General features: G+C 42.8%; 1 protein-coding gene across 8 annotated transcripts in view; it reads right to left on the bottom strand.

Annotated features, from left to right (window-relative positions):
• TNNT1 (troponin T1, slow skeletal type) overlaps positions 1-27,091 on the bottom strand; it is a 49,011-nt gene that overhangs the window by 6,164 nt on the left and 15,756 nt on the right. The window contains exons 4-10 of one of the 8 annotated variants that reach the window (XM_040432456.1): positions 24,575-24,592; positions 23,026-23,061; positions 21,144-21,170; positions 18,097-18,126; positions 11,730-11,751; positions 8,880-8,934; positions 8,505-8,621 (exon numbers count right to left, since the gene is read on the bottom strand). In XM_040432456.1, coding sequence (XP_040288390.1) covers positions 8,505-8,621; positions 8,880-8,934; positions 11,730-11,751; positions 18,097-18,126; positions 21,144-21,170; positions 23,026-23,061; positions 24,575-24,592 — 305 coding nt within the window. Of the gene's footprint in view, positions 1-8,504; positions 8,622-8,879; positions 8,935-11,729; positions 11,752-18,096; positions 18,127-21,143; positions 21,171-22,945; positions 22,992-23,025; positions 23,062-24,574; positions 24,593-27,091 lie in introns of those variants that run through there. The other 7 variants (XM_040432463.1, XM_040432474.1, XM_040432481.1 and 4 more) reach the window with 7 other exon arrangements.

Below are 27,091 nucleotides of genomic sequence, written 5' to 3'. Positions count from 1 at the left end.
TCAGCTACTAAAGTCTTATGCACACAATGGAGGTTAACATTATCCTATGGAAGTTCCCATAGTTTAGTGTGCCACCATTTGTCTGTACAGAGTTTTTTTTGTATGCTCTCCAAGTGCCTTCATATGACAAAAACCATTCCATCCTCCGTGTTATACGGGTGCAAATGGATACTCAAAATGGTAGCCATCTATATGGGAGCATGCGAAAACCTCTATATTAGTAGTGATTTGTTTCACATAAAGAATGGCGTGATTTGTACAGTACTTCTTTACAGATAGGGAGGTAACTTGAATCTCCTGGGCCTAAATGCAAAACCTATAACACCTGCTATATACTGCTTATAATTCTGGTGTCTTCTTGTGGCAAACGGGCCTTTGGAACCAGGACCTCGATGTGACTGTTACTTCAGCATTAGGTGTCTCCTTAAGGCCTCATGCACACGGCCGTTGTTTTGGTCCGCATCCGAGCTGCAGTTTTGACGGCTCGGATGCAGACCCATTCACATCAATGGGGCCGCAAATAATGCGGACAGCACTCCGTGTGCTGTCCGCATCCGTTGCTCCGTTCCATGGTCTGCCAAAAGAATATAACCTGTCCTATTCTTGTCCGCGTTTTGAGGACAAGAAAAGGCAATTATATTAATGGCTGTCCGTGCGATTCCACAAATTGCGGAACGCACACGGACGCCATCCGTGTTTTGCGGACCGCAAAACACACAACGGTCGTGTGCATTAGGCCTAAAGGTGATAATCCCATGAATTTGTTTTTTTGGGGGGGGACTACAATACTGATGATCTATCCTTGAATTGAAAGTTTTTTTGGGGGGGACTACAATATTGATGACCTATCCTGAGGATACCTGCTAAGTCGTGGAGGAGAGTCCAGAGACCAAGGATCATTCCCCAGACAAGGAATTAGGCTCCATTCACACATCCGCAATTCCGTTCCGCAACGATGTGCGGCCCGGATCTGGAATTGCGGACCCGCACTTCCAGGTCCACAATTCCGATCCCCAAAAAAATAGAACATGTCCTATTCTTGTCCGCAATAGCGGACAAGAATAGGCATATTATATTAGTGCCGGCGATGTGCGGTCCGCACAATGCGGAACACACATTGCCGGTTTCCATGTTTTGCGGATCCGCAAAACACACACGGATGTGTGAATGAACCCTTAGCCTGTGCATTCTTCTGCACAGCTCAGCAGGCGTAATTATGTCACCGCATAACACCTGTTGCTGGGGAGAACATGATGTGCTCCACTCATTAGGGAACAGGGCTAGGTGAGTATTCCTTTTTTTTTTTTTGTTAACACTACTGTAAGGTGGGCACTAAGGGGGCAGCACTACTGAAAGGGAACATAACTACTGTGCTGGGTCATTGAGGGAACAAAACGAATGTTTGGGGACACTAATGGAGCATTACTACCGTGTAGGGTCACTGAGGAAGACATAACTACTGTGTGAGGGCACTGTGGGGCATAACTACTGTGTGAAGGAATTAAGGGGACAATAATACTTCATTTGAAATGCCGTATTCATTGCAATGTAATACTTCTCAAGGGATAACCCCTTTAAAGAGTACCTATGTGTAGGGTGCTATTTATATATATCCTCATGTACATGATGCCTGAGAATGATTTTACTTTCTAGAAAAAATCTGGGTGTTAAGGGATGACATTTCAGTAAAATTGGTGCGGTCACCTTGTCTGAAATGAATCTAAATATAGAAGAAATCATTTGTATGCCATTAATCACAACAAATGGCTTGTTTGAAGCCAGTTTATTGTAAATCAATTACAAGAATTATAACCTCTCCCATTGTAATTTGCCATTGTATTGTGTATAATGGTCTACAGCACGTACGCCCAAACCTGATCTGCCAATTACTGCATTAATACTCTCATAGGGTGGGGGTAATGCATATGGTATTATCTGGCTTGTGAATACATGCACTAATATGGAATATGGAATGTATTAGCATGGCAGACACTAAGATTTTTATGACCTTACATTAACTTTTCCATAGCTAAGGGTACTTTCACACTTGCGGCAGAGGATTCCGGCAGGCAGTTCCGTCGCCGGAACTGCCTGCCAGATCCGGAAATCCAGACGCAAACTGATGGCATTTGTCAGATGGATCCGAATGCAGATCCATCAGACAAATGCATTGAAATACCGGATCCGTCTCTCCGGTGTCATCCGGAAAAATGGATCCGGTATTAATTTTTTTTTGCATTTTAAAAGGTCTGCGCGTTTTGCCGGAAAACTTAATGCTGGATCCGGCACTAATACACTTCAATGTAAATTAATGCCAGATCCGGCATTGCGGCAAGTGTTCAGTATTTTTGTCTGGAGTTGTCTGGAGAGAAAACGGCAGCATGCTGCACTAATTTCTCTGTCCAAAAAACGTAAGAGGGACTGAACTGAAGACATCCTGATGCATACTGAACGGAATCCATTAGGATTAAAACTGATCAGTTTTTTCCCGGTATTGAGCTCCTGTGACGGAACTCAATACCGGAAAACAAAAACGGTACTGTGAAAGTACCCTAAGGCCCCTTTCACACGGGCGAGTATTCAGCGCGGATGCGATGTGTGAGTTGAACGCATTGCACCCGCACTGAATCCCGACCCATTCATTTCTATGGGGCTGTGCACACGAGCGGTGATTTTCATGCATCACTTGTGCGTTGCGTGAAAATCGCAGCATGCTCCTCTTTGTGCGATTTTCACGTAACGCAGGCCCCATAGAAATTAATGGGGTTGCGTGAAAATCGCAAGCATCCGCAAGCAAGTGCGGATGCGGTGCGATTTTCACGCACGGTTGCTAGGAGACGATCGGGATGGAGACCCAATCATTATTATTTTCCCTTATAACATGGTTATAAGGGAAAATAATAGCATTCTGAATACAGAATGCATAGTAAAATAGCTCTGGAGGGGTTAAAAAAAATGTAAAAAAATTTAACTCACCTTAGTCCACTTGATCGCGCTGCCTGTCTGTCTCCTTTGTTGAACAGGACCTGTGGTGAGCATTCATTACAGGAACAGGACCTGTGGTGACGTCACTCGGTCATCACATGATCCATCACATGATCTTTTACCATAGTGATGGATCATGTGATGACCGGAGTGACGTCACCACAGGTCCTGTTCCTGTAATGAATGCTCACCACAGGTCCTGTTCAACAAAGGAGACAGACGAGAAGCCGGGCAGCGCGATCAAGTGGATTAAGGTGAGTTAAATTATTATATATTTTTTTTAACCCCTCCAGCACTATTTTACTATGCATTCTGTATTCAGAATGCTATTATTTTCCCTTATAACCATGTTATAAGGGAAAATATTACAATCTACAGAACACCGATCCCAAGCCCGAACTTCTGTGAAGAAGTTCGGGTTTGGGTACCAAACACGCGCGATTTTTCTCACACGAGTGCAAAACGCATTACAATGCGCTGAAAAATCGTGCGTGTTCCCGCAACGCACCCGCACATTTTCCCGCAATGCCCGTGTGAAAGGGGCCTAAGAGTAGCTGACATCTAGATAAGCAAGCTCTGTCGCGCTACATAGCCTTTACAAGGAGTTACATTAAGCATAGAGAAAAAAATTATCATGAGGGGAATATATCAAGCTAGTTTTGCTTGAGTCTGTGTTGGTGTAATTTGTGCTAAATTTCTCAAATGTCACATGATGCTTGTCGCTTAGCGGGTGACACTAGGGAGGCTTGTCTCCGTTCCCGCCTGCCATTGGCTGCCAAACCCCCCCAACCCCCCCCCCCCTTCCTCCGACACCGGATGTTTTCATCCACGCACGGGGAGAAGTGGGGACCAGGAGGGGAGCGGGGAGCCAGGTAGGTATATTCAGTGTGAGGGGCCCAGGAATATGGGGGATATTTTTTTGTCTCATATAACCCCTTTAATTTTTGTACCTCTCTAGTTTCGTTGGGGGGGGGGGGGGATATCTGCCTTAAATTCAACTTATTATGAACCTTTTTAAGTACAGTTTACATTAGAAAGTACAACTTGTCCAACAAAAAACTTGCCCTCATTATGACTATATGAATGGAAAGATAAGAAGGTTATTGCTCCAGGAAGGCAGGGAGTAAAAAAAACAAAAAATGGAAAGTTGCTACCTCAGGAAGGGATTAAAGGATTTTTAGTGATGTTATTTAAATTTCCCATGTCACTATATTTTTAAAAAAGTTTAAAATCCTGCACTTTCCACATGGCCACTAAGCCTAATAATAGGTGCCACTTCTTGGTCTGTACAGATCACTTTTCAGCAGTCTTCTGTTTATTATCACAAGCAGGATTATAATGACAGATAACTATATATATAGATACCACAGGATCCGCCGTTCATAATAGGTGGTTGTCACGTCTTATCTTTTCTTTCCTTGTAAAATGACCTTTACACAGGTCACAAGGCATGTCTAGAAAACTCTCCTATAGAAGTGTTTGTGAAGGTTCTCGTTCATCCAAGGTCAGTAGTAATAAGTCAGAGCGACTGGACTAGTTTTATTTTCTCTAATTGAGAAAACCAGTCAGATGACTAGCGAAATGTCTTCAAGAGAAAATACAAGTCCAGTTGCTCTGACTTAGGCCTCATGCACACGACTAGATTTTGTTTCCGTGTCCGATCCGATTTTTTTGCGGATAGGATGCGGACCCATTCATTTCAATGGGTCCGCAAAAAACGCGGACAGCACACCGTGCGCTGTCCGCATCAGTATGTCCGTTTTTTTTTGCGGATCCGCAATTTGCGGACCGCAAAACACATACGGTCGTGTGCATGTAGCCTTAGGCTACATGTACATGACCGTATGTTTTGTGGTCCACAAAAAAAAGGATGACATCCGTATGCCATCCGTTTTTTTTTGCAGATTTAGGCTACATGCACACGACCGTATGTGTTTTGCGATCCGCAAATTGCGGATCCGCAAAAAAAACAGATGACGTTCCATATGGCATCCGTTTTTTTGTGGATCCGCGAACTATAAAAAAATAGGACATGCACTATTTTTTTTGCGGAGCGTTTTTTGCGGACCCATCCTGTCCGCATCCTATCCACAAAAAAAACTGATCGGACACGGAAACAAAATACGGTCGTGTGCATGAGGCCTTATTGTAACAATGCCTAAAACCGACAAGAATAGGACATGTTCTATTTTTTTTTTTGCGGGTCTACAGAACGGACACACGGATGCGGATAGCATACGGTGTGCTGTCCGCATTTTTTGTGGACCCATTGAAATGAATGTGTTCGCATCCTATCCGCAAAAAAAAACACGGAACGGACACGGAAACAACATATGTTCATGTGCATGAGGCCTTATTATTACTTATCTCCCATAGAAGTCAATAAGCTGTCTCTCCAGACTATTGTGTCTATGACCCATGGTGACTTCTGTAAAGCATATCTCTAAATACAAATCTGCAATCAGAAAATAAAAAGGCTGTGTTGCCATCTGGTTTTAACTGACAGAAAAATATAGGTGACACTCTCCCTTTACATAGTGTCATGGTGCGTTTCACTGTGACAGTTTTACCGTGTAGGCTGGCTGCATGCCCTCTCGCGTACTGACTGCAGGCTGACTCCTGTGTATGCTGGTTGCTTGGGGCTGGCTGAAGTGTCGTGTGCGAACTATGCCTATGAATGTTTGTCTGCATCTCTGTGCAGTTCTTGTCACTGTTGCCGTGCTGGCTGGCTGCATGCGCTTTGTGTACTGGCTGTGGGTGTTCCCATGTATGCTGGTTCTGCGATGCGTGCTGGCTGTGGCCTTGTCTGTGAACATGGTCTGAGTATGGATGCATTTCTGTTTGTATCATCAGTGTGATTCTGTCACTCCTAGTTGTTATGTAGGCTGGCTGCCTGTAACCTCATACTGGCTACAGTCATCCTGTGTATGCTGGTTGTCGTTTGGGGCATGCTGGCTGCAGCATTCTGTGTCTGGTGTGAACTGTCACTTGTGATTGTATGTTCTGTGGTCCTGGGTACTCCTGGTTCTGGTGGCGTTAACAGTCCCTGATCTGTTCCTGGGTGTGTCTTATCAGGTGCCCTCCTTATGCAGCTATTTCTACCTGTGAGCTGTGGGGCTTCAGGTCAGTCTGTCTTTTGCCTTGCTGGGTGTAGCCCCTTGCTGCTGACCCATGGGGTTTTCCCATCTGCCCTTCTGTGTGGTGTTGCCTGATAAAGCATTTATGTATGTTGTTATATCCTTCTTCATGCCTTGTCTGATCTTCTGTACCTCTTGTAACATTGGCTGCTGTGCACCTCTGTTCTCCTGCTTACCACCGCGGTCCTGGGCGTCGTGTTCAGTGGTGATCTGCTGCCTGTGCTTCCCCATTTAACCGCTGCAGTCCTGGGCTCTGTCCGTGTAGGTACTGTTGTTCTGGGATCCGCTCCACAGTTTCCTTTCAGCCCTGGCCACAGCATGCTTGCTGCTTCTTCCCTGCAGCATTTCCTTAAGGACCCAAGCACATCACTTCCTGTGCTTTATGAGATCATGTGACTTCGCTGACCAATCCTAACCCTCCTGCATGTACTGTATATAAGTGGCTCAGCCCCCTTTCCAGATGCCCGAGTGTCAAGGTCTTTGTGTCCTGCAAAGGTTGCTGATTTATCTGCTTGTGTTTCTGTGTACCTGATCCGTGCTTGTGTTCCTGGACTCCGCTACCTGTTTGATCCCTGCCTGCTTTCCTTGTCTCTCCTGTTGCTGACCTATTGTTTGTTTGACTTAGCCTCTGCCTCATCTTTTGGTCCTGCACTGTTGCTCCTGGTTATGACTCGGCCTGCTTTCTACGTCTGTACCTCTGGTACCTTGCTCAGGTACCGCCTGCTCCGCCTTCACCAGCTGCCTCGTGTGCCAATCCTCCTCAAGAGGTAGCTACTGTCACAGTCCCTCCCATGACAGAGGGGAGAAGATCTGAGAGACTGGCGGCACGTGAGGGGATCTGAGAGTCTCTCTGTTTTATCCTTGCAATGTTGTTGTTTTGTAATTACCACACCTCTTGTCAGGTGCAGCTTGTGGTCATTACTGAGGCTCTATTTAGTTCTGACTCAGACTGCTTACCATACGGTTGATATTTCTTGCTGGAGTTGGTTGAGCTGGTGTGTTGTTCCTTTAGATCTCCTGCTCCTCCATTCTTCTTTAAGCTACAGTAAGTGCATTTTGTTTTGTATTTTGTTGTTCGCTTGTGTGTGTTGTTGTCTAGGCCTCAGGGAGATGCTGGTTCCTTCATCTGGGGAGGAACCAGTAGTCTCATTCCCTGCCATCACTCCTAGGGACTTCCAGGGTCTCCAGGGCTTAGGTTCCGGTGTATGAGTATTTCCACCTTCAGGGCCTACTCATACTGGCAGGAGTCAGGGAGAGGTCTAGGGATTCTTAGGAGGTCACCATCCCTCTCCCTTAGCTTTGAGGCCTAGACTCCAGTCTATTCCTTCTGTGTGTTATCTAGTGTTATCCCCTCCCCATTATCCGTGACAGCGACCTGGTGTTCTTCTCGGGAAAGCCTATCCCCACTACCAGGGGTACTGTGAAGAATGAGGGATTCACATAGACAACACCCTTAGAGGAGGTAGGATGTGTAGCACGGTGGGTTCACACCCGCTGGTTTATGACACCTCTTCTGTATCTGTTCTGTACCTGGATCCACTCTGTTCCATGTTTAGCCTAGCAGTGCTATAGCTGCATCTGATAGCTTAGCAGTGCTAAATTGCTTCTGATCCTGTCTGTTCTATGTCCAGCCTGGCAGTGCCTACTGCTTCTGATCCTGCCTGTTCCATGTCTAGCCTGGCAGTGGCTACTGCTTCTGATCCAGTCTGTTCCATGTGTTGCCTGCAGTGTCTTACTGCTTCTGTTCCTGTCCTGTGTCTGTCCTGCCTTCATGAGAGGGCTCCTAGGTTCTCCGGAGGGAGGATCTCTAGTCTGTGTGCAGCTCTGCCTGAGACCCCCATGCTCCCGTTCTGCATGGGGTCCAGGCATCTGCATGCTTACTGGTTCCCGATTGTCGTCTGATCCATGCCCTGTGTTTGGTTGGGTACCAGTCCTGTTGTCTGTGGTTTTTTGCAGGTAGCGGCCAAGTGTACCGCGACCTTCCTGGAGGTGTGACCACTGGCTCTTCGCCCTCTGTGTTTTGCCTCTTGTCTGGCCTCTCCGGTGCACTTGGTTATGTGGTAGTTCTACCACTATTGCCTAACCTGTATATGTTACTGTTATGTTCCTTTATTACATGTATAATAAAGTATTCTGTTGGTTACTGGTCTGTGCCGTGTCCTGTTTGCAAGACATCCCAGAGGTCTGCATTGGTCCTCCGGAACGTGGCACATAGATTGAAATGAGACAGTCCTAAAAGTGTTTTCTGTGCCCATTCTAGCGCTACGAAGAAGGGAGGGGACACATATTCTGTACTTTTTATGTACACTTTCACATAACTCCATTTCTTAAAAAATACTAAACCACACATTTTCTATTAGGCAATTATATAAATGGACCTACTATTCTGTCCTTTAGGCCAATTAACTCTTCTTCTTCCTTTTTGCGTTGTTCAAAATGGACATCTATTAATGTCTGGAGTTCCAGGAGATCCTTTTCCATCCTCTTCCGATGAATATCCTAAAATGAAAAATGATGACAATATGCAACATTATTCATATATGTAACATTTTTAGAGGAACATTGAGGTTACTGTATTTTCTTGAATTTGAGGTGATTCATATATCTGGATATGTTTAGTCTCAACTCAATATACTATCATCACCATGTCTTACTTGTAAAAAGCATGCCTCTAATATCCAATGTCTTCCTGAAAAACAAACTTTTCTAAATGACAATCCACAATAATAATTAGAAATGTACGCTGAAGTGACTTACATCAAAGTCAACTCTTTCTCCCTCTGGAATTTTTGGAGGTACAAGCTGCATGGGTCTGTGAAAAAGATAAAACATGATAAAGCAATATTGCATCTTACCATGTTATACTCTTATGATATAGAGATATTAAACATTGCAATAATAATATTTGACCTTGAAACAAAAATCTAGATATTTTCCTTATTCCTTAATATTAGGAATCCTGTGTTTGCAGGGCAATCCCACTTTTATTTGCCAAAAGTTGTAGACACTAAATTATAATAAGTCTAACATTTTCTTGCTCAAACAGATTTACCACCTAAAACAGTTGTGTGACAGAGATCTGACTGATGTGACCCTCAGGATTGCAACAATGAAGTGAAAGAAGTCCTAAGAAATGGCCATGCACTTCTTTTCCTGTTGGCTCTGCTTGGTATTCTATGTAGACACAGGCAGCCATTTACTATATCTAGACCACCACTGAAATACTAGTGATATGCCACCAATATCTTAAATTAGACAGTCTCTTTAAAATATTTTTTTTAATATATACAGTACAGACCAAAAGTTTGGACACACCTTCTCATTCAAAAAGTTTTCTTTATTTTCATGATTATGAAGGCATCAAAACTATGAATTAACACGTGGAATTATATACATAACAAACAAGTGTGAAACAACTGAAAATATGTCATATTCTAGGTTCTTCAAAGTAGCCACCTTTTGCTTTGATTACTGCTTTGCACACTCTTGGCATTCTCTTGATGAGCTTCAAGAGGTAGTCCCCTGAAATGGCCTTCACTCTGCGGTCCAACTCACCCCAAACCATCTCGATTGGGTTCAGGTCCGGTGACTGTGGAGGCCAGGTCATCTGGCGCAGCACCCCATCACTCTCCTTCATGGTCAAATAGCCCTTACTTTCAAAGTTTTCCAAATTTTTCGGCTGACTGACTGACCTTCATTTCTTAAAGTAATGATGGCCACTCGTTTTTCTTTACTTAGCTGCTTTTTTCTTGCCATAATACAAATTCTAACAGTCTATTCAGTAGGACTATCAGCTGTGTATCCACCTGACTTCTCCTCAACGCAACTGATGATACCAACCCCATTTATAAGGCAAGAAATCCCACTTATTAAACCTGACAGGGCACACCTGTGAAGTGAAAACCATTTCAGGGGACTACCTCTTGAAGCTCATCAAGAGAATGCCAAGAGTGTGCAAAGCAGTAATCAAAGCAAAAGGTGGCTAGTTTGAAGAACCTAGAATATGACATATTTTCAGTTGTTTCACACTTGTTTGTTATGCATATAATGCCACATGTGTTAATTCATAGTTTTGATGCCTTCAGTGTGAATCTACAATTTTCATAGTCATGAAAATAAAGAAAACTCTTTGAATGAGAAGGTGTGTCCAAACTTTTGGTCTGTACTGTATATATATTTAATATCCTCTGGATAGGTCATCAATATTTGATCGGTGGGTGGCAAACTCCTGGCAACTCCATCAATCAGCTGTATGAAGAGGTTGTGGAACTCCAGTGAGTGTTCTGGCCTCTTCCTAGGCCAGTGATGTCACATTCATCGGTCACATGGCCTAAGTGCAGCTCAGAACCATTCGAGTGAATGCAGCGGAGCTGCAATATCAAACACAGCCCCTATCAAATGGACAATGCTGAGCTTGGTAAGCTGTGAGGAGGCCTCGGGGCTTACAGGAGTGTCGCGGCCTCTTCAAACATCTGATTGGCGGGGGTGCCTGTGTTGATGACCTATCCTGTGGAAAGGTCATCAGTATCAAACACCTTGAAAACCCCCATAACTAGAAAAGCCCTGAGTATGATATTATACAGTTATTGTGACATATAATTTGAATGAATATGCATTATCACTGATGGTGCCAAACTTTCAAATATAATTTAATGACTATTAAAATACCATATTGCAGTCAGTGAAACGAGATAATACACTGTCATAAAATAACAAACATAGCCAAGTATCATTACCAATATCAATGTCAACTAAGAGTCATGAAATGGTGCTATAATGCAAGGTAGGGGGGGGAATGATAAAGCACCAGGGGGACAGCCAGATACCATCTCACCTTAGAAGACTTTGGGGACTACAACCTCCAATCAGAGTGTTTGCCCCAAAAAGGACAAATACACACTGGAAGTTATTTCTGCAGATCCCCTGATATTCCAGTTAATAACATGTGCCATATGACCCAATGCATAAAACCTTATCGAAAAGCTCTGGACACTTAAAAGAGTTGAACACACATAGGAACTTAAGCAGATCCCAAATTTGGTAGAACAGAACAGATTTTAAAGTCTTCTATTGAAGAATTCTGATAGACAATGAAGTGGTCCACGGAGACTTATTCAGTACTCCCAAGTGGAGTTTGAGAATATTGTTATGCTCATTATTTTTAAACATATGTTGCCTCGATTTACAGCAATATGATACTTTAATTAATTTTTTTTAACTGCTGTATTTTAAGGTTTGACAATTATAAAGTTGTAGCTAGACAATCCTTCACTCGGGGCGAAGGTTCATTTTGCTGTCCTAGCTCTTTATTTAGTATGGCAAACCAACACCCAGCCCCTGAAGTACATGCCTCACCAACCTACTTTAGTAACACACCTACCACAACATATTTATGTTTTTGACCCAATTTATCCATGTGTTAGCATGTTCGTGGCTATTGCATCCCATAAAGAAAAGGTCTCATGTCATCAAGCTGGGATGGTCTACCAATGTTCTTTAGTTTATGGTCTACTAGGGACAAGGCTGAAATTTAACAAGATCTATTAACCAACAAGAAATCTGACTGATTGACAGTTTTATGTGTCGGCAGAGATAGAGAATGCTTACCTTGGCCTGGGGCGCTCCTCCTCTGTTAAGGAAAAGACATAACATTATTACAGTATTCAACAAGTAATGATATTTGACATTACACTGAAGCATGAGTCATGACGTAATCCTCTCCCTGTCACAAGCTATAGGAAAAGTGTTAATATGCCCTGATGTCAGATTGTACTATATAACACCACTTAATTTCCCATCAAACATGGTGTCAATTAGCACACGCAACAAAAGACTAAATGGTCCTCGCCCCCAAATGCTTATGTTGTGAATTGATTCCCAGTGATTGAAGCGGCTTCATGATCTACCTGTCAGACACGTATTTGTGTGACAGCCATATGTGTTGAACAAGCTGTAAAGTGGAGAGGTTTAAGGGATGTCTTCGGTGGATCATACATGACTTAAATTGGCTTATGAGGAACTTTGTACTCAGACAACGTCATGCCATGTTTTAAGAGGGAAATGATTAGGTCTTTTTCCATAGAAGACAATTATCCGATTATATTAGGATTTCCACTGAATAGAATTTAGAATTTTTGTTTGTTATCTTTTGAGGAACCAGTCTATGTGGCAAAACTACTGGTAAGAATATCTGTTACCTGGTCTTCATCTTTAGTCCCTATCTAGTACTTAAGAAATGGATATTTTTATGATCTTGGTGGAAAAATTAATTTCTAGCAGCAAAGGTATGAAACCCAGAGCACTAAGCCTTAGCACCTTAGAGGCAGCTTAAGTGGCTGTTATAAGGCCCCTAGGCAGAGGAGACCCAGCCCCTACAATATTAACAAGCAAGACTGGGCAAATTTTAGATCTTTGCTATGGGGGCCCCAAACACGTTACACCCCTGATCAAGGTGCTGGCAGCTGATCTGTGACTTACGGTACATCTGTCCCTTTAGATATCTACTTGAAGATGATCTAAATTATGAGTTTTTTTTCCAAATTTTTCCTTTAGAACTATCATTTTTTTTCTTTGGTTTAACTTAATGCATATGTTTTTCATCCTTACTATTTGACTTTAGAATTGCAGGACATATTTTTTCAATCGGCTCCATTATAAATACCATATTGCAGTCAATGAAATCAGATAATACACAGTCATAAAATATCATTGCATGTCTGACTTCTCTAACCCCTAGTGATCAGCTTACATTGTTGGGAAGCCATGTCTAGTTTTATATTTCCTATACAGTGGACACTGCTAGGGAAATAAAGCATTTCATGGCTGTCGTTCTGAGCCATAGTCCATGGATCCTAGTGGAGTGGCTGTGTTTTAAAGCAGTGCTCGGCTCAAGCGTAGCCACCTCTCCATTGAGGGGCAAAGGTTAGTTTCATGCTACAACATTAAATGTTGTGATCTAATGATAAAAACACCTATTTCTTTATGCACTGCCTATCTCAAATGGTTGTGTATGGAGAACAACTAGTTATCATTGGCAGTCTCTGCCTAGTTTTCCAGATAGACTTCTCCCACCTACTGGTCAGTACAGATTTTTTTTTTGCTGAAAAAAGCTAAAGGCAAGACCTGCATGTGAGAGCAACTACCAAGAAGGCCAAAGAGATGCCTGATCCAAGAAACACCATTCCTGAAAAGCTGCCAGAGAACAAATTAACTGAAAGACTACCATAGGCTTAGAATCATCAAGGTTATGGATTCAGACAGTAAGGTACTGCACATCTATGGTAATAAAACTTTACTGCTGTGGAAAGGGTATATTGCTTTTGAGCCCTCTGAATCTATGATCTCACACCCCGCAGTTTGGGAATTGCAGAAAGAGTTAATGAGAGTTGCAAGCCTGTGGTTATTTAGTAAGATTTGCACAGTGAACTTAGAGTGAGACTGAGGATTACCACCATCATTGCTACTGCCTGTACACAACTATTGGGAAAATACTACTGTATTCTATGATAAACCTCAGAACTGGGCCTTTGCTGCTATCTGTACTACAACTCCCATCATCAATTCAGTAAAGTGGCCTGGTTATTGACTCCTCCATCCATCCTCCAACCCTTGGATATGCCCTCCTGCCTTGTCCCAATCTACCTAACATCAGGGGCACCCCAATCCCAACCTGGCAGGAGCCCCCAGAAAATCCAGGGTATGTGCTTAGGGAAGAAAGATTGTGCCCTCCATTCACTGCACAACCCCAGGGAGCATTGGAGTGAGGACAGCCACTGCGCACCACTCATGAGTGTCACAACTATCACTCCCTTCCTCTCAGCTCACTCCCTGCAGGTTTTACAAAGTCAATTTGCGCTGCATATTCCGCGGCAGAAACTTTTGTGGTTTCTGCCGCAGTCTTTCACTTTGAATGCCGCAGACCCAATCGTGGTGTAGCCCCAAATGACACTAAACTGAATGGACACCCAACTCAGCTTCCAGCGGCGTCTGTCCGCACAACGTAAGAAAGCAACAGGCGGCGGATTCCACGCAGCTGCCTGCAGCATTTTGGCGGCCCCAAAATTCCAATGTCAAAAGGCTCTGTATGAATGGGGCCTGAGAGGATTTTCAAGATGTAGATATTATAGCTACCAACATAGAAAGTATAGCTACGTGCACTGGTCGCCAAGCACATGGCTTATCTGCTTTACTCAAATACATGTTATATTAGATGCATACAGTCAACCTTTATAGAAACTATACATGAAATAGTTTTAATAAATCAGCAAGCGGATGTCAGGACGCAGAGCTCCAGTCTATTAGTGTAAGAGCCGTCCTGCCTTCAGGCGTGCTCATTGATCCTAGAACATGAATTCATTACCCTGCACACAAACCATCCGCAAGAAGGAAAGAGGTCGGGATAGTAAAGTCGTTTTATGGGAACAAACACACTGACACAGTCAACATATTGGCTTTGAAGATGTGTAATTGCCTTCAGCTCTCTTTAGTATAAAGGAAATGCTATGTCTACTAAGCAGTGGCAGGAAAATTGAGAACGAATTCGCTTCATAATATGTTTTTAAGTACAGTACAGACCAAAAGTTTGGACACACCTTCTCATTCAAAAAGTTTTCTTTATTTTCATGATTATGAAGGCATCAAAACTATGAATTAACACGTGGAATTATATACATAACAAACAAGTGTGAAACAACTGAAAATATGTCATATTCTAGGTTCTTCAAAGTAACCACCTTTTGCTTTGATTACTGCTTTGCACACTCTTGGCATTCTCTTGATGAGCTTCAAGAGGTAGTCCCCTGAAATGGCCTTCACTCTGCGGTCCAACTCACCCCAAACCATCTCGATTGAGTTCAGGTCCGGTGACTGTGGAGGCCAGGTCATCTGGCGCAGCACCCCATCACTCTCCTTCATGGTCAAATAGCCCTTACTTTCAAAGTTTTCCAAATTTTTCGGCTGACTGACTGACCTTCATTTCTTAAAGTAATGATGGCCACTCGTTTTTCTTTACTTAGCTGCTTTTTTCTTGCCATAATACAAATTCTAACAGTCTATTCAGTAGGACTATCAGCTGTGTATCCACCTGACTTCTCCTTAACGCAACTGATGATACCAACCCCATTTATAAGGCAAGAAATCCCACTTATTAAACCTGACAGGGCACACCTGTGAAGTGAAAACCATTTCAGGGGACTACCTCTTGAAGCTCATCAAGAGAATGCCAAGAGTGTGCAAAGCAGTAATCAAAGCAAAAGGTGGCTAGTTTGAAGAACCTAGAATATGACATATTTTCTGTTGTTTCACACTTGTTTGTTATGCATATAATGCCACATGTGTTAATTCATAGTTTTGATGCCTTCAGTGTGAATCTACAATTTTCATAGTCATGAAAATAAAGAAAACTCTTTGAATGAGAAGGTGTGTCCAAACTTTTGGTCTGTACTGTATATACACTGCTCAAAGAAATAAAGGGAACACTTAAACAACACAATGTAACTCCAAGTCAATCACACTTCTGTGAAATCAAACTGTCCACTTAGGAAGCAACACTGAGTGACAATCAATTTCACATGCTGTTGTGCAAATGGGATAGACAACAGGTGGAAATTATAGGCAATTAGCAAGACACCCCCAATAAAGGAATGGTTCTGCAGGTGGTAACCACAGACCACTTCTTAGTTCCTATGCTTCCTGGCTGATGTTTTGGTCACTTTTGAATGCTGGCGGTGCTTTCACTCTAGTGGTAGCATGAGACGGAGTCTACAACCCACACAAGTGGCTCAGGTAGTGCAGCTTATCCAGGATGGCACATCAATGAGAGCTGTGGCAAGAAGGTTTGCTGTGTCTGTCAGTGTAGTGTCCAGAGCATGGAGGCACTACCAGGAGACAGGCCAGTACATCAGGAGATGTGGAGGAGGCCGTAGGAGGGCAACAACCCAGTAGCAGGACCGCTACCTCCGCCTTTGTGCAAGGAGGAACAGGAGGAGCACTGCCAGAGCCCTGCAAAATGACCTCCAGCAGGCCACAAATGTGCATGTGTCTGCTCAAACGGTCAGAAACAGACTCCATGAGGGTGATATGAGGGCCCGACGTCCACAGGTGGGGGTTGTGCTTACAGCCCAACACCGTGCAGGACGTTTGGCATTTGCCAGAGAACACCAAGATTGGCAAATTCGCCACTGGCGCCCTGTGCTCTTCACAGATGAAAGCAGGTTCACACTGAGCACATGTGACAGATGTGACAGAGTCTGGAGACACCGTGGAGAACGTTCTGCTGCCTGCAACATCCTCCAGCATGACCGATTTGGCATTGGGTCAGTAATGGTGTGGGGTGGCATTTCTTTGGAGGGCCGCACAGCCCTCCATGTGCTCGCCAGAGGTAGCCTGACTGCCATTAGGTACCGAGATGAGATCCTCAGACCCCTTGTGAGACCATATGCTGGTGCGGTTGGCCCTGGGTTCCTCCTAATGCAAGACAATGCTAGACCTCATGTGGCTGGAGTGTGTCAGCAGTTCCTGCAAGACGAAGGCATTGATGCTATGGACTGGCCCGCCCGTTCCCCAGACCTGAATCCAATTGAGCACATCTGGGACATCATGTCTCGCTCTATCCACCAACGTCACGTTGCACCACAGACTGTCCAGGAGTTGGCAGATGCTTTAGTCCAGGTCTGGGAGGAGATCCCTCAGGAGACCGTCCGCCACCTCATCCTGAGCATGCACAGGCGTTGTAGGGAGGTCATACAGGCACGTGGAGGCCACACACACTACTGAGCCTCATTTTGACTTGTTTTAAGGACATTACATCAAAGTTGGATCAGCCTGTAGTGTGTTTTTCCACTTTAATTTTGAGTGTGACTCCAAATCCAGACATCCATGGGTTAAAAAATTTGATTTCCATTTTTTTATTTTTGTGTGATTTTGTTGTCAGCACATTCAACTATGTAAAGAACAAAATATTTCAGAAAAATATTTAATTCATTCAGATCTAGGATGTGTTATTTTTGTGTTCCCTTTATTTTTTTGAGCAGTGTACATTAAAAAGTTTTTATAAAAATAGATTCCACACAATAGGTCATAAGCAACTAGGAGACACTTGCAATAAGCAACACATAACCTTAAAGTGAACTTTTAAGTTGTTTTTTTCCCCCCGATGATTCCCAATCATGTTACTACAGAGGAATGTATGAAAAGTTTTTCCACTCCTGTGGACCATCTAATGCCATTCCTGCCTCAAAGAAGCTTGGTATAGGGGTTGTAAAGCATCCTATAAAAGGGAAAACCTCTTTAATATTGTCCAGATTTCGACAGCTCTGGAGAAGATCTTTGCCCATTGGTTGCTTATCTGTCAAGCTTTTGAGACCTTACAGTAGCACCTAGGATGTCCATGGGCAGTGTGCTCAGCACTGGCATACTGCACTTCGTATCCGGAATATGGAGGTAAGGAACTATACTGCATAAACCTTGTTAGATAAGAGGGTATCCCAGTCTGGTACACCTCAAAGATTAATACCAGTTAGATGCACACATTAAAATTCTGGATTTTATTTTAGAAACAATCATTAAAGGGTCATTCTAGAATTTTACTATTTATGGTCTATCCTCAGGATAGACCATCAATATCAGACCAGCGGGTTTCTGACACCCCTGTCGATCATCTATTCTGAGGCAGCGGTGCCGGAACTACACAGCTTCATCCACCGTGTAGCTGACAAAGCTGGTTACTGCATTGTTTCCCTCCCGAAATGAATGTGAACAGTGCTGCAGGAACCAGTTCCATCTGTCATAAATGGATAGAACTGTGTAGTTCTAGCGTCTGAGTCACTTGGGAACAGCTGATCCATGGTGGTGTCAGACCCCCACCGATCAGATATTAATGTCCTATTCTGAGGATAGACCATCAATGGTAAAATCCTGGAATAACCATTTAACAACATAACTCCCTATAATTTCCTGATGCAATATTATCTATTACCTTCTACATGTTCTCCATAATCCTCTGTACCAGCAGAATGGCATAGCAGAAAGCAGGATGGCAGGTGAAGCAGGCAACAGCAAGACGGCAGAGAGCAGCAGCAAGGCAGGTAGACAGGTGGCAAGCATGTGGAAGATACAGAATTGATAATTCACAAGCTGTAATATATACTGACATAACAGCAACACAGATATAAGAGGAGCGATGCACCATTTGTCTGAGAGTACCTATTGTTAAAAATAATTAATTAATTAATTAATTAAAATTAATGTTGAGCAGAGCAGTTACGAGTTTTTGAGGGTCAACTGTCAGCTGGACGAGCTATCTAAACTTTATTACCAGCCTTAGATGTAGTGCACACTGCGTTATGCTGTTTGAAACTTTGAGGGAGAAACACTGCAGCTTCAGCTCCCTCTTCCCCCATCACTATACCTTGTGGTCACTGTATTACACTAGACAGATTATTTGAACATTTTTGTGCAGGGAAATTGGATCTATAGACTGCTGGAAGGTGAGAATGATGCAACTCCTCCTAATAGGATATAGTATATTACAAAGTTTTCATATATGTACATGTACTACTGATTTATGCCAAAATACAGTTAATGTTAAGTCACTGTAATGAATTTTAGCACATCCATTGCTGCGCAGAAATATTTCTGTAATTTCCTTGTCATGACAGATAACATAAATCCCCACTTACTAGCAGCTGAGCCACAAAAGAGTTTACAAATATAAAAGCTGCTTGGCAGTAGCCGATATGTGAGGGGACAGGTTTCACTGGGACCCCTGGTTGAAATTTGTGATGATTAGTGCTTCTCTAATGTCATTTCGTGGCTAAATGACCGTACATTGCATTGCTGTCTTGTCTGTATAGGACCTCCTGGTGCTTTTTCTCTACATCTCCAGCCTATGGACACCTTTAGGGCTGATGCACAAGAACGTGTGTGCCCCGTGCCCGTATTGTGGCCCCCAAACAGCAAGATACATCCACAAGATACGGAGCAATGCGGAGCAGAAGCACGGATCAAATGCCCACGGAAGCACTAAGAAGAGGTCCGTGCCTCTGCAACACAAAAAAATAGAACATCAGGGACCACAGACCATCTCTTGTGGACCGTGGATGGGTCCACATCCGCAAATGCGTGCACACAGACGATGCCTGTGCATTGGGGACTGTAATTTGTGGTCCACAGCACGAGCACGGGGCACACACATTCGTGTGCATGAGCCCTTTATCACATACGTCTTTAGTGCATTACTTGAATTAATTACTTCAAATTTTGCCATGTTTGGCTTCTGCAGCTTGCATGCATTGTACATAGCATGCTGCAGAAGACAATCCCATCAGACAGGCTTTCTGATGACTTGTCTCCGGTTACTTTCTTTCCTCTCCTGAGCAATCACTTGCTGAATTCTGAAGTCTGATTGATTTGATCAGAGTTCAGCAAATGATTTCTCAGGAGCAGAGAGAGAGGGGTTGGAGGTAAGCGTGATTAGATAACACTGATCCAAATGACCTAAGGGAATCCTAGGTATGGCAGTAGGACCTGGACACTAGACAGATTAGATACACATGGCACAGGCTTGTTCCTTTATCATTGTATCTAAAAAAGGGAATCGAGCAAAGCAGCACATAGGCCTACAGTTGGCACATACTTTAAAGGATAACTGTCACATTTAGACCCTAATTTAAATTTTCATATATGTAGTTACTAATAACATGATATTCCACAATCAGTTACTATTAGGGTCCATTCACACGTCCGTTTTTTCTTTCCTGATCTGTTCCGTTTTTTGCGAAACAGATCAGGACCAGATCTGGACCCATTCATTTTCAATGGGTCCTGGAATGTCCGCATGTCCGTTTAAATATAAAACATGTCCTATTCTTTTCCTGAAAAATCGGATCCTGGTACAATACAAAGTCAATGGATCCGCAAAAAACGGATGACATACGGATGTCATTCCGTATGTCATCCGTTTTATACGGAATCCGTTCCTGGAAATTACATTTAAATTTTTTTTATTTTTTTTTTAAAGAAATCCAAACAACTTTATTTGCTTATTGAAATTTATACATGTTTCCGTTTTTTGCGGATCCGCAAAAAACGGATGACATACGGATGACATACGGAAACATTTTCAGGAACAACGGATCCGCAAAAAACGGACCGAAAATCGGATTATAGAAAAATACTGACGTGTGAATGTAGCCTAAGACTGACTTACCCCATATTTAATAAGATTCAGCCCTTAGCAACCAGTCTGCATAAAACTGCAATTTCACTATTCAGTTAAGATGGCCGCCACTGCCCTCACCCTGAGGCTAATCCCGCCTGCCCTCACTAGCCAGTAACAATAGCCCCCCAAAAGTGTCAGTAACCAGAGCCCTTCCCCCCTAAAGGGTTAATCTCCTGCAGCACAAAGGGGTCCTCTTACCACATGTTGCTTTCATTTATACACTGAGCAGATGGCAGATCTCCCTTCCCTGTTGTGCGCTGCTCCAACTCTGCATTCTCCAGCTCTGCTGAGTGAGGGAGCGTCTGCCAAGCGCAGGGACAGGGAGAAGTGCACACAGCCCAGGCACTGTTATCAGCTGCTGGGGAGGACCTGGCTTTTATCATTTACTTACAGTCCCTGGCTGTCAGTAATCTGAACTTGCACGCAGCGTCCTCCGTCTATGAAGGACGGACCTGCATAGCAACCCTATTTTAAGCACAGGTAAAAGTAGGCAGTACAGGGAACAAAACTGTGGAATTAAGGGGTAATTGAATACACAGTGAAAAGTTGAAATAGGGCCACCAAGGAGATATTAATCACCACAATCCAATACTCCAAAAAAAAATACGACAGTTATCCTTTAAGCTCATATTGGGCAGTATTATTAGATTACTACTTACAAACCCCTTTATGTATAACAGGCTGTTTGGAGCACTATAGCTGCTGGTGCATTTGCTACACCTTACTTTATCCATCCCAGTGACTGGTTAACTATAGTGCGGTAAGCTAGCCATTGTGCAGGGAACATGGAGCACGCATATTACCTTCTTCAGCTTCTTCTGTGGGTTCTTCTGTTAAATCATCATAGCAAGAGCAATGGAGGCAGCGACAGAGCAGCAGATCATAGCCAAGCAAGAAAGACAGAAGGAAGAGGCTGAGGTTTAACATGTGTTAAATGACAATAGACATACGATTATTAAATATGCTCATGCCTAGGAACATGGGGCCTTTTCTTCGCTCACGTAAGGTCTAAAAAAATGTACCTGGTGTGGGCAGGGAAGGGGATGGGCCGGCACGCGTAGAAAATGAGGAAGCTGGCGTAGGTTTAGAATGGCGGTGGATGCGCCGAAGTTATGTAGAGGCCAGTGCTTCTTCATAACTTCAGCGGATCCACTACGAGCGCACGGGGTTATTAAGACCAGCGTCTAGAACAGCGGTCTTAATAAATGACCCCCATGATCTATTGAGCTTTTTACCAAATTACCTCACCAGTATCCAACTTGCTGAAGCTGAAAAAATGGATTATGCGGGATCAAAGAGATAATAAAACATAAGCAGTTTTATATAAGCAATAAACTAACATTTGGAATTGAGATATAATCTATTTGTATTGACCTTAGGCTATGCTCAATATATATGCAGTACATGCTCAATTGCCCATAGACTATATCGTAACCAATGCATGCCTAAAGTGGGATAACCACAAAAAACATCTATACTGCATAGAGCTTCATATGTCAGAGATATATATTCAGTGTACATAGGGAGAAATTTTCCTACCAAATATACCAAAATATAAAGTGTGAACAGGGACTTACTGTAGGCTACATTAATAATCTGTGGCTTTACAGTAGTTGTAAAACTGCAACTCCATATATAACTAAAATTTGAATTTAAATATTTTCCATAACTGGTTTGGCCGCTGTATATGTCATCAGAATTGTTCTGTTTGGGACCAGTTTGGTCATAAGTAGACCAGGGCATTGGTGGTGGAATCAATCCCCATGAAGAGACTGCATCAAACCAAAGCAAAGCATATGAAAATAATACAATATGAACTAAAATTAGCAATCGGGAAATGAATCCTCTGCAAGGTCGTGCACAGTGATACTTTTATTTCCTGTTGTATAATGAATGAGCTGTTAGTACAGAGGTCCCTCAAGATACAATATTAATTGGTTCCAGGAGGACCACTGTATGTTGAAACCATTGTAAGTTGAGTAATCGGTTCCAAAGCTCCGAATGTCATCCAAGATAAGAGAAAATGAAGATTTAAGAAAAATAAGCAGATAACTAAGACAGAGTAAACAAGTCCTTACATACAACGGTCATGCTTCTGCTGTGTCCAGTTTTATGTGGATTGTATACTGCTCGGAACTGATTTTAAAGTTTGGAATAAAAGCTGTCAGTTTTATGAAGAATTCCGTGTTGGATCTTATTCACATGTGCAGTTGATACAAGGCATTGTGCCTCGTTTATCAGTGAATTTCCTGGCTACAGACTCCAATGTGAGCATGCATAGACTTGAGGCATTCAAGATTCTTACCATGACCCGTCCATTAGTGCCTGCTATAGCTAGCCAATTACAGCATTATCATCCTGGCTTCCTTATGCATGTCTATGTGCAGAGCTGACAGCTAGGTCGATAAAACACACTTTTAATGTAGAACTGTTGTCAGTACAGGTTTGATACTTTAAGGGTGCGACCACATGGCGCGGACAGGATCCATTCGGGTTCCGACCACAGCTGGCCGCGACCTGAGCGGATCGTGTCAGCGCCGTCTGGTTGTACCCTAACTCTGTGCAATAACTTCTTTTCCCAGCATGCATTGCTTGCTTTATCTACCTGCATTGTGTGAACACACATCTTCATCCATAATATAAGTAATGTCCATATGGTATAACAGGAAAGCAAAGCATTAGTACCTGCTGCCTCCTCCTCCAGTTCAGACTCTTCAGCCACTGCCCAGCACAAAGAAATAGCGGAAATAGCAAAGGAAACATATCAGCAAAACAGCAGCAAAAGCATTATGGTAAAAAAAAAAAAAAAAAAGAGCCTCATTCACACGTATATGATGACATTATTGACAAGATGGTCAGTGGTTCATCCATGAAGATGTCTGTGAAGGATCCATGTTAGGTTGATTTGTCAGTTTCTGCCCTCCATGTGTCATCTATATTCCAAGGACATTGCTTTGGTGAAAATTAATTTCAAGAGCATTTCCAAGCAACGATCAGTGAGAAAATGGACGAAACACGAAGCCATCCATGTTGTGTCCGTGTTTTTTCACGGACCCATAGACTATAATGGGAGTGAGGGATCTGTGAACATGTACAAAAATAGGGCATGCTTCCGTGAAGTTTACCCAACCCTCCAGACCATTGAAATTCACGAATGTAAGAATACACACGATAAAATCAATGGGTACATGTGCTTTTCATGATTCACTGACTTGTAAATATGTTTGGTAATATGCAAACTGTGCCTTTTCAATAAAGGTGTCACCATTGCTCTTGTTTCACCCAAGCAGTGTCGAACCAAAGTCCCTTGGGCCCACCAGAGGAAATGATTCTGAAGGCCCACCCTCTGTATATTAGACCTTAAGGGCCCTCCCTCTTTTACTAGGGGTCCATTATTGTCAGAGTTTGGGCCCACTAGAGGATCCTCTGGTACTCTGGTGGGCCAGTCCAGCCCTGAACCCAAGATCCGCTTCTTTCTGTGGCCAGCTGCAACCTCTCTGCCTGGTCCTGTCAATCAAAGCAGCCATGGATGGGCAGAACACAGAAATGAGTGGAGCTTGGGTGCAACTAGAGCAATGGTGACATCCTCATTGACCAAAGGCCCAATTCGCATATTAAGAAAAACTTAATAACTTCTGTACAGAGCCTCAGATCAACTCAAGAAAAACAGCGTTTTACTTAGATGAACCACAACTATGTGTTTGTGCAAACAGTTGGATAGGGAGACTGCTGGTAACAGATTCCCTTTAAAACCAATTGAACTTGATAGGATCTGTTAAAAAGGTTGTCCACCAATATTTATTTGGACAAAATGATGGTAACAGATAAAAGAAAGCTTGTTTTGAGCGCCTGCCCCTTCTCAGCCCTCAGAATCAGACATAGTTTGTTTGGCTCATGCGATGCATCCTAAGAAATCGGAGACAGGCTGGCTGCTAGGCCCATTGCCTGGAAAGCATATATAAATGGCTGTAATTGACAGGCACCATGTCCCTTGCAATCAGGTCACATTTTCATTGTCAGTCCCCTTTCCCAGGAAAATAAAAATGAGTCTAATCTCCAATAACAGAAAGTCATCGGACGATATTTAAGTTGAGATTTTCTATCCCCATAATGGATAACATTTTAAGTTGCAAAATATACACCCAGAAAGACATTTTATTTGTCCTTGTCTGTGTTGCTCATTGGGTTGTATGAAGATCTTTGGGTCAATGAGATGCGTGAAATATACCCTCACCTTCCTCTTCCTGTTCTTCTTCGTTTGTTAAAAGAGGAAAAAGAAACAAAAAAGAAAAAGATTATTTTTGCATTAAGAATAATGGAAATAAATTACGCCTAGAAAATAGAATGGAAGCCCCCTACCATCCACCTTCATATGCTCAATTAGAGCATAAGGAGTTAATACTGTAGACAGACAGCTTCACGTTGACACATAATCACCCATAATTTACCTTGTGATCATGCACCGTGATGGATTTTTTAATAAGTTTAATGAGGTCTCTTGTAACTTTCTTCACCATAAGAAAACATTTGTGTTGCATGTGAGTCATGATGATGCACCACCCACCATATGGTATGTACATAAAGAGAGATACAGTTGTGTTCAAAATTATTCAACCCCCAATGCTGTAAAGGGTTTTAGGGAATTTAGTGTACATTTGTAATTGTGTTCAGAATGAAATCTTACAAGGACTTTTTAAAGAACCAAATGCAACTAAAATGACATCAATTGTTTTTGTAATACAGTATTAAATGTTTTTTTTGTGATTTCTTCATTGACACAATTATTCAACCCCTTAAAGACTACCACTCTTAAGAACAGAGGTTCATTCAAGTGTTTTCGATCAGGTATTGAAAACACCTGTGGATGTCAAGGAGAAGCAATCAAGCATAATAAGCACCAATTAGGCAGATTTAAAAGGACTGTGATAGTCAGCTCCTTCTAACATTTACTGGTGTGTTTACAAACATGGTGAAGTCAAGAGAATGGTCCAGGAAGACAAGAGAAGAGGTGATTTCTCTTCACAGGAAGGGCAATGGCTATAAGAAGATTACAAAGATGTTAAACATACCAAGAGACACCATAGGAAGCATCATTCGCAAATTCAAGGCAAAGGGCACTGTTGAAACGCTACCTGGTCATGGCAGAAAGAAGATGCTGACTTAGACTGCTGTGCGCTACCTGAAGCGCAAAGTGGAGAAAAGTCCCCGTGTGACTGCTGAGGAACTGAAAAAAGATTTGTCAGATGTGGGTACTGAAGTTTCAGCTCAGACAATAAGGCGCACACTGCGTAATGAAGGCCTCCATGCCAGAACTCCCAGGCGCACCCCCTTGCTGTCTCCAAAGAATAAGCAGAGTCGACTGCAGTATGCCAAAAGTCATGTGGACAAACCACAAAAGTGTTCTGTGGACTGATGAAACAAAATTAGAACTGTTTGGGCCCATGGATCAACGCTATGTTTGGAGGAGGAAGAACAAGGCCTATGAAGAAAAGAACACCTTGCCTACTGTGAAGCATGGTGGGGGGTCAATCATGCTTTGGGGCTGTTTTGCTTCTACAGGTACAGGGAAGCTTCAGCGTGTCCAAGGTACCATGAATTCTCTTCAGTACCAGGAGATATTGGATGAAAATGTGATGCAGTCCGTCACAAACCTGAGGCTTGGGAGACGTTGGACCTTTCAACAGGACAATGATCCCAAGCATACCTCCAAGTCCACTAGAGCATGGTTGCAGATTAAAGGCTGGAACATTTTGAAGTGGCCATCGCAGTCACCAGACTTAAATCCGATTAAGAACCTCTGGTGGGACTTAAAGAAAGCAGTTGCAGCGCGCAAGCCTAAGAATGTGACTGAACTGGAGGCTTTTGCCCATGAAGAATGGGCGAAGATACCCGTAGATCGCTGCAAGACACTTGTGTCAAGCTATGCTTCACGTTTAAAAGCTGTTATAACTGGAAAAGGATGTTGTACTAAGTACTAAGATTGAATGTCACTTGGGGGTTGAATAAAACTGATAATGATGTGAGCACAGAAAAGACATTTGTGGTTATTTCATTATAAATGTTATGTTATATTTGTCTGACTTACAAGTGCCTCTTTGATTTAATTGTAAACAAGATGACTGAAATGATCAAAAACAATGTCAAACTTTCCAAAACACTCAATTTCAGTGGGGGTTGAATAATTTTGAACACAACTTGTATGTTGTATCTGTGGAGTGAACGATCCAACACTACTTATTTGACTCCTTCAAGGGGATAGGCCATCAATATCTCATCTGCGGGGGTCCAGTGGATTCTCCAGTAGCTTTGGCATTGGAAGTCGGCTCCAGAACTTCACAGTTCTGTCCATTGAGTAGGGGATAGAGCTGGTAACTGCAACACTGTTCCCACTGAAATGAATGGGAGCAGCTCTGAAGTTACCAGCTCTATCCACTACTCATTGGACAGAGCTGTGTACTTCTGGATCCAGAGCTACTGCAGAACTGTTTGGTGGAGGTGTAGGGTGTCGGTCCCCCACCGATCAGATATTGATGATCAATCCTGAGGATAAAATCTCAGAAAACTCTTTAATTAGCTAATTTGGCTTCTCATAGCGGTAGAATATATCTGACTTTTATGCAATAAAATATGTGAATCTAGCTGTTTAGGATAAATTCTACTTCTACTCTAAATAGCTTTGACCCTGAAGGTCTTGACTGGTTACTGGTCCATTGATCAACTTTTTGCTGTGTAAAACATGGCTACCGTCTTT

Source organism: Bufo bufo, chromosome 1 (assembly GCF_905171765.1).
Source record: "Bufo bufo chromosome 1, aBufBuf1.1, whole genome shotgun sequence".
NCBI classification, from domain to species: Eukaryota; Metazoa; Chordata; class Amphibia; order Anura; family Bufonidae; genus Bufo; species Bufo bufo.
The sequence above is the reverse complement of the archived record's forward strand: the minus strand, read 5'-3'. Positions and strand labels throughout refer to the sequence as shown.